This window comes from Ahaetulla prasina, unplaced genomic scaffold, assembly GCF_028640845.1.
Source record: "Ahaetulla prasina isolate Xishuangbanna unplaced genomic scaffold, ASM2864084v1 Contig306, whole genome shotgun sequence".
Classification (NCBI taxonomy): domain Eukaryota; kingdom Metazoa; phylum Chordata; class Lepidosauria; order Squamata; family Colubridae; genus Ahaetulla; species Ahaetulla prasina.
The window spans coordinates 2,320-11,098 of record NW_026682072.1 but is presented as its reverse complement, the minus strand read 5'-3'; the positions used below and the strand labels follow the sequence as shown (position 1 = coordinate 11,098).

The 8,779-nt window shown below is 45.6% G+C and overlaps 1 protein-coding gene across 1 annotated transcript; it reads right to left on the bottom strand.

Moving 5' to 3' along the window:
- Nucleotides 1-2,132: 2,132 nt before the first annotated feature.
- LOC131187324 (serpin A3-4-like) lies at nt 2,133-2,795 on the bottom strand (the record flags this gene model as incomplete). Its single annotated transcript, XM_058161581.1, is given in 2 exon segments — nt 2,133-2,276; nt 2,279-2,795. Coding segments are annotated over 2 exon segments (661 nt in total), but the record flags the coding sequence as incomplete, so codon positions are not given.
- Between the last annotated feature and the right edge of the window lie 5,984 nt (nt 2,796-8,779).

Below are 8,779 nucleotides of genomic sequence, written 5' to 3'. Positions count from 1 at the left end.
GATTTTGGATCATCTATAGATTAAGGCAAAGCAGAACTGCATACAGAATGAACTTCAGCTTGAATATAATTATTATCCTTTCTCCTTTGAATGACTAAACGCCAAAGGCACACAGAACACTATTACCTTCCCACCAAAGGTGGTCCCTATTTTCTACTTGCATTTTTACATGAGAACTGCTAGGTTGGCAGAAGCTGGGACAAGTAATGGGACTTCACCCCATTGCGGCACTAGATTCAAACCGCTGCACTGCTCAGTATCTTAGTCACTGAGCCACCACATCCTTTCATATAAATACAGCTAATTCATATACATATATTATATGAATTCATTATATATATAGACCTAGAAGTCTTAGTCTACAAGAATCCAATGGCTCTAGGACACCATCTACCAGAAGAAACACACACAAACGCTATCTGCACGCACTCTCACACCACCACCCAGCACAGATCAACTCTGTAGCCAAGACACTCATCTCTAGAACAAAATGCTTAGCTGATGAACAACACCTAAAAACCGAACTACACACTCTCACAAACGTACTAACATCCAATGGATTCCAGAGAAATAAGATTACCAAACTAATCCAAAAAGAACCCCCACTAAAACCCAAGACAGAGAACAAGAAAACGGCACAGCCCTCCTCCCATATATAAAGGCACCACAGACAGAATCAGCAAGATCCTCCACAAACATAACATCAAGACAGCATTCTGCACAAACCAAAAAATATCCACCATCCTAAGAAACCCCAAAGACAAAATTGAGTTAGAAAATCAAGGAGTATATGAAATCCCATGCACCGCCTGCCCCACCACATACATCAGACAAACCAACAGAAGAATAAGTGCACGATTGAAGAACACAAGAACTCATTCAAAAAGAGGAACCAACTTCTTCCCTGGTCCAACACTTAAAGCCACAGGACACGATATTGACTTTAAAAAGACCAGAACTATCGCCAAAACTGAACACCCGAATAACAAAGACCTATATGTATATATATTCTGATTATTCTGTTGTTAAAGTGTTCTTTATTCTGGTCTTTTAAAGTCAATATCGTGTCCTGTGACTTTAAAGTGTTGGACCAGGGAAGAAGTTGGTTCCTCTTTTGAATGAGTTCTTGTGTTCTTCAATGCGTGCACTTATTCTTCTGTTGGTTTGTCCAATGTATGTGGTGGGGCAGGCGTGCATGGGATTTCATATACTCCTTGATTTTCTAACTCAATTTTGTCTTTGGGGTTTCTTAGGATGGTGGATATTTTTGGTTTGTGCAGAATGCTGTCTTGATGTTATGTTTGTGGAGGATCTTGCTGATTCTGTCTGTGGTGCCTTTATATATGGGAGGTGCTTGTTCTCTGTCTTGGGTTTTAGTGGGGGTTCTTTTGGATTAGTTTGGTAATCTTATTTCTCTGGAATCCATTGGATGTTAGTACTTTGTGAGAGTGTGTAGTTCGGTTTTTAGGTGTTGTTCGTCAGCTAAGCATTTTGTTCTAGAGATGAGTGTCTTGGCTACGGAGTTGATCTGTGCTGGTGGTGTGTGAGAGTGCAGATAGCGGTTTGTGTGTGTTTTCTGGTAGATGGTGTCCTAGGGAGCCATTGGGTTTCAGACTAAGACATCTAGGAAGGGAAGTTGGTTGTTAACTTCTGTTTCCATGGTGAACTGTATTTTGGGGTGTAGGCTATTGAGGTGTGTGAGGAAGTTGTCAAGTTTTTCTGTGTGGCCAGATTATGAAGGTGTCGTCACGATCTGAGCCAGAGTTTGGGTTTGTGATCAGATTTTTCTAGTGCTTGGGTCAAAGTGTTCCATGTAGAGGTTGGCAATGACAGGTGAGAGGGGTGATCCCATGGGTGCTTTCTATTTGTTTGTATTTTTGTCCATAGATGAAGTATGTGTTGATAGGCAGTGGTTGGTCAGATCTAGGATGTGCTTGGGGGGGTTATATTTGTTTTGGATAGCTGTCAAGGCTTCTTTGATTGGCACTTGGGTGAAGAGGGATATGACATCAAAGCTCACGAGTAGGTCGCTGGGCTGTAAGTTTTGTTTCTTTATGATATCTATGAACTGGAATGAGTTTTTTACATGTGAGGCGATGGATTCTATATATATATATCATATTCATATATACCTTTCATATAAATATAACTAATTAGCAGAATTTCAGTGTTGGGACTGACTTCATCGACAAGCTTAGAAATCTTCCCACGGGTTTTCCTTTTGATGTAGCTGTTGATGTGCTGCTTAGTTGCTGCAGTGTTCTTAAAATTTTCCAAAAGATGTCTCCTCCATAGAAGTTTTTGAGGCCACTTAAAAACTGTTCTTCAGGATATAGCTGGTTTTGCACAAAGAGACATTTCCTGATTTCCATCTGGTGTCCAACTCCTCCATTATTTAGCATGTGTGTGAGTTCACAGAAGCCTTCATGTATCATCCTCTCCTGGATCTCTGATGGCTTAAAGTCAAGTCCTTTCAAAATCTGATCTAAAGTGTTATCCTTTGCACCCAAGGCCAGCATTGCAAAGGCGGAGGAGATGCATAAGAGAGATAAGACAACATTGCTTTTGCTTCTGCCACCTTGATGGCTTTCACTGGAAGAGACCTTCCTGAAGAACTTGAAGGCAAAGTCAGAATTACTGTCAACTAATACTTGCATTGGTGTCCGGGCACCTCTTGGGTTAGGTTCATACTGGTAGTTGTCACAATTCTTCTCGTTAGGATGGATAGAAATTTGTGGGTAAGAATTGTCAGCAAGGATTCCAGCAATAAACAACAAGAGAAAGATGATTTTCATTTTCCTCCTCTAAGAAATTGCAAAAAATAAAATGTGCTTGTTCATTTTGCAGATGATTTTTGATTTGATTCAGATAATTCAATTAAATTCTGGTATGTTATAGGTATAAATAAATATTGCATACAATATCTCCAGTTCTTAGCTACAATGCTATACTAGTTACCACCAGCGGATGCCACTATTTCTCAACATAAATCACTATTTCCCAAATGAAACTATCAGTTGAATTTAATGATATAGTTAAACTGGCAATATTTAACAATAGCAGAGTTGGAAGGGACCTTGGAGGTCATCTAGTCGAACCCTCTGCTCAGGCAGGAAAGCTGTACTAGGGATTCGAACCACCAACCTTTCTGATCAACAATCTCAGTGTCTTAGCCATTGAGCCACCTAGTCAGGCTACAGGGAAATAACTATTACTGTATTATGTCCAATTTTATTTATTTTTACCTCTTTACTACTTTCAGCATCTTTCTCTATATTCTTGTCCTAAGAATGAGCATTTAAAGCACAACCATCCCTTAGGCATTGTTCTAACTCCTTAGTTCTAGGTTAATTCTCTCCTTGCAAATGTTTCTTATATTGCCCCACATATTTGCCCAGCTGTTCCTTATATTTGTGTGCAGTCCTTGGTGTTTCGGAGTTGGTTGTTTGCTTGCAGGCATTTTATTAGCCAAATTAGATGGCATCATTAGTACTAGAGGGTGTGCAGTTTGCTCCCACATACGGTGGCTTGCCCTAGCAATGTTGTTGGTGGCGTGGCTTTATATTTTATATATTTTATATATTTTTTATCATCCATGGGCAAAATAACCCTTCTTACTCTTTTTTAATGTTTGAAAGTAATTATCCATAACAGCTATGAGGTTATGTCTTTTATCGGAAGTGTTATGTATCTTTAAATATTTTGGCGGGAAACAAGCACGTTGCTGATTGGTTGAAGCCGCCGGTGAAACAGTATATAAGGAGAGGTTTTTCCCCAGCCTGTTGCTGGGTTCACCCTATATTAAAGAGCTGTTGTCACTACCCTGGTCTCCAGCCTCGTTACTTCCCGAACTTAACACTGGCGACGAAGGTGGGATCTCGAGGCTAAGGAGCACCAGAACCGAGCTGAAGCACGGAAGAACCGAACCCAGCAAACACAGGGCAGAAACGCGGAGATGGCCAGTTACACTCCGCCAGCGCTTTGACCCAGCCAGAGAGAAATGGGGCATTACATGACCCGTTTCGAAAGCTTTCTAGAAGCAAACGAACTGCAAGGAGTTCCAGACAACCGCAAAGGGCATACTTGAGCCACTGCGGTCCCGAGGTCATCCACATCGCGGAAGCCCTGGCAGAGCCAACGCGGTACAATCGGTATCGTGGCAAACTCTGCAAACCCTGCTAAAAACCATTTCGCGCAACGCCGTCCAAACACGTGCGGCGTTTGAATTTGGAGGCGCCGACAGCGAGGCGAAACCATCGGCGACTACATGGCGCCCTGGAAAGCCTCCAAAGACTGTGGTGCCGAGACCTAGGGCGAGGCGCTGCTGGAGCAACTCATCCGTGGGGTCAGAGACATGCGTTTGCGGAGGCGACTGCTATCGAACAATCTAATGCTGGCAAATGCCCTGGACGAAGCCAGGCGCATGAAATGTCCACCAAGCGGCGGAGACCCTGCAACAGCCACTCACACCGGCGAGCACAAAATCAACGGTGCACCAAGAAGAGATCAGACCGAATCCGGCGGTGAGGATGAGGAAGGGTTTGTCGAACCGGCGGCAAAGACCGAGACGAATCACGCGGAAGTTGCGGAGGTCAACACCAGCGCCAACACTGCAAGTTCAAGGACGCTACATGTCGGCGGTGCGAGAAGAAGGGCACCTAGCTCAAGTCTGTCGAGCTCCCAACCTTCCCGCCGAAATTCAAATCGGCCAATCAGGCGCTGGATCGGCATGGCGACCCGTGATTGGCTCAAACAAAAGGCGCGAACTCGAATCAAGCGGTGATCATAGGCGCGCCACAACCCGGGTGGAAGAAGATCTTCACCAAGCCAAAAATAGAAGGAGTGCCGTGCCGACTAGAAGTGGACACGGGTCACGATCACCATCATGTCCTGGGACACTTTGGAAAGCGTTGCCGTCACAAAGCGCCACCTGCAAACACAATGGCTACGAGTCCACGACTACCAAGGGAATCGCATCCCTGTTCGAGGACCACCTCTGTCCGAGTGTACGGACCACACAAGAAGACCCTGCCCATCACGATCGTCGAAGGGACCCTGCCTAGTTTGTTGGGACTAGACTGGTTCCGTGCATTGGGCATGGGAGTGACTGCATCTACAGAAGTGACTGTAACCTAAAAGACATACTCATGAACGAGTTCAAGATGTCTTCAAGGACTGCCTGGGCAAGTACAAGGGGACCCCTATTTCCTTCAACTTAGACCCCAGGTAGCCCCATTAGGTTAAAGGCAAGGAGAGTCCTTTGCCCTTAAACCTAAAATTGACAAGGAGCTAGATAAGCTCATAAATCAGGGATTCTGGTGCCAGTCGATCACAGTGGGAGACGCCAATCGTCACCCCAGTAAAACCAGATGGGTCAATTAGAATCTGCGCTGACTACAAGGACGCTTAAACAAAGCCTTACAGAAAAGCGCTTACCCGGTTCCCGTGGTGCAACACTTGCTGCACTTTGGGGCAAGGGCAAGTCTTTGCAAAGTTAGACTTGGCTCAAGCCTATCAACAACTGCCCGTAGACGCCAACACAGCGAAGCCCAAACGATTGTGACTCACAGGGTGCTTCAAGTGTACCCGATTACAATTTGGGGTGAGTGTGGCACCGGGCTGTTCCAAAATTTAATGGAACGACTTCTGCAAGGGCTCCCAGGGTAGTCCCTACTGATGATGTATTGATATCAGGAAAATTTAGAGGAATTGGGGAGGCGTTGAGAAAAGTTCTGGGCATTTTCCGGTCAGCCGGACTAAAGGTTAAAGTGAACAAATGCCAGATAGGGGTAGAATCTGAATTCTTGGGCTACCGAATAGACAAGAAAGGAATTCACCCCACTGAGAGCAAGGTCAAGGCAATCAGAAAGGCTCCAGCCCAAAAACAAAACAGAGCTACAGGCATTCCTGGGGCTAGTGAATTTTACGGTCTTTTAAAAACAAAGCGACCGTTGCTGAACCGCTGCATAAGCTTCTGGGAAAAATACTGTTTGGTCTTGGGGAAAGTCGGAAGCTAGGGCTTTCAAGCAGTAAAAACCTACTCGAGCGATAGCCTACTGATCCAGTATCATAGCTCATTGCCATTAGTGCTGGTTTCATGCCTCCCCTTACGGGGTGGGGCTGTGCTCAGCCACAGACTTCCAAACGGCACAGAAGCCCTATAGCCTTCTACTCCAGAACGATGTCCTCCACAGAGAGGAACTATAGCCAGTTGGATAAGGAAGCGCTAGCAATTGTGTCAGGGTAAAAAGTTTCAGAATACGTTTTTTGGTAGAGACTTTGAAATTGTGACTGACCACAGACCGCTGTTAGGGATACTGGCTGGCGATCGCCCAACGCCTGTGGCACTTTCGCCACGATTGACCCGATGGACTATCTTAGCCGCTTATTCCTACAAGCTGCAGCATCGACCAGGAAAAGAAGTGGGGCATGCGGACGCTAAGCAGATGCCCACTACCAGGGGCGATCAAGACCCCACCCGGGACGCCCATCCTGCTAATTGACTCTTTGACTCTGGCCCAGTCACATCTAAGGAGGTGGCTCGGCATCATACCGGGACATTTTTGAGACTGTACTTTGGGTACAAGAGGTGGCCTGCGCCGGGCGAGCTTTTAAGGAATTTGTAAAAAACGTGGGAACTCTCGGCTCAAGGGGTGCCTGCTATGGGGTGATCGAGTGGTGATCCCGGAGAAATTGAGGAAAGGTATTGGACCTCCTCCACGAGGGTCACCCAGGGATCGTAAGGATGAAGGGGCTAGCAAGAAGCTATGTGGTGGCCACTCATGGACTCAGAAATTGCTGAGAGGGTAGGAAATGCCAGGCTTGCCAAGAGTCCAGACCTCTACCCCAACGGCCCCAGTCAGGAATGGGAAAACCCCAAGGGCCCTGGTCAAGAATCCACATTGATTTTGCTGGCCCTTCCACGGCCAAACCTTCTAGTGGTAGTAGTCGACGCTTCTAAATGGTTGGAGATCATTCTCATGAGATCCATGACAGCCGAGCGCAGCCCTGCGCACCTATTCGCAACCCACGGGTTGCCTGACACGCTAGTATCCGACAATGGCCCGCAATTCACGGCAGCCCAGTTTGAGGAATACTTGGCAGAGAGGGCATCCGACATGCCCTCTCTGCGCCTTTCCACCCTGCCGAATGGCCTTGCAGAGCGTTCCGTCCGGAGCGCTAAGGAGGCATTGTCCAGACTCAAGCCAGGTGACTGGCAAACAAAGATAGACTTTCTCTGGCCGTTCAGCACAGAACCCCAAGCACTGCTACAGGCAGAAGCCCAGCCGAATTATTGATGGGACGGAAGCTCCGGTGCCCACTTGACCGCTTGAATCCCCATTACACACCAGAGGGTTACAAGGGGAACTAGAAAAACTAGAGAAATGGGCATAGGCGACGAGTGTGGGCCCAAACTATGGGGACGGCCCAAGTTGGCTAGCAGGGCAAATCATAAAAGCAACGTCCAAAATCATACTGGTGAGTTAAAAGACAACCGAGTATGGAGCGCCACATAGATCAGATAAGAAACGAATAGCTGAACAACCCGAGCTAAATGAGACAGATAATGACCACTCACTATTTGAACCCACAGCTGACCATAACCCGGGAGGCGCAAGACTTAGCTGAGTCCCGGAGGTCCAGCGACGCCATCAGGTTCCGTGGAAACAGCAGGGAAAACTCTGCAGTAATCCAAGGCCGGATGGCCAAGAAAAAGAGTCTGCAGTAATCCAGGGCCGGATGGCCTAGAGAAAGAGCTGGGAGGAGAACGGCCCTCCGACCAGCTCAAAACACCACCCAGGACTGAACCGCAGGTCCGAAAGAATCAGAGGCCCAGGTTATTTGCGTGACTACGTCGAAAAATAACATGTAAATAATATGTAAATATAGGTAAAGTGTTTTCTGGGAGGGGAGGAGTGTTATGTATCTTTAAATATTTTGGCGGGAAACAAGCACGTTGCTGATTGGTTGAAGCCGCCGGTGAAACAGTATATAAGGAAAGGTTTTTCCCCAGCCTGTTGCTGGGTTCACCCTATATTAAAGAGCTGTTGTCACTACCCTGGTCTCCAGCCTCGTTACTTCCCGAACTTAACAGGAGCCATGGTGGTGCAGAGGTTAGAATGCAGTATTGTGGGCTAATTCTGCCAACTGTCAGCAGTTTGATCCTGACTGGCTCAAGGTTGACTCAGCTTTCCATCCTTCCAAGGTCGGTAAAATCAGGACACAGATTGTTGGGAGCAATAGGCTGACTCTGTAAACCGCTTAGAGTAAAGCACTGTGAAGCAGTATATAAGACTGAATGCTATTGGTCATTATGCTATTATCAACATTTCTGGGTGAGTACAAAGTGCTGTTGAGCTCATGTGTTGCTGAGGGTAGGTGTTATTGAGGTCACATATTGTATTTTAATTTCACTAGGCGTTATAAACTAGTTAGGACTTTGGTCTGATCTAGCATACTACTTCTTATATACACCATATCTATCCTTAAAGTTCTTTTCTCAATTTGAGATGTTCTTAGTTTTCATACATGCAGATGAAATGATTTCATATATTTCATGCTTATAGAAAACTAAAATGGATGACTCGAGACAGTAACTTACAGTGTACCTATTTCTATGTAACTAGAAAGATAGTTGTAATTTTAAATTCTACTGGAGTCCTTCCTTATGCATAGTTGTAAAATAGATTTTGTCTGGTTTTTCTGTTTATTGTTTTGTCAGTCAACTTGTACAGTACTTCTCCTGGTAATACAGAAATATTTTTTGCTGATTTCTTAT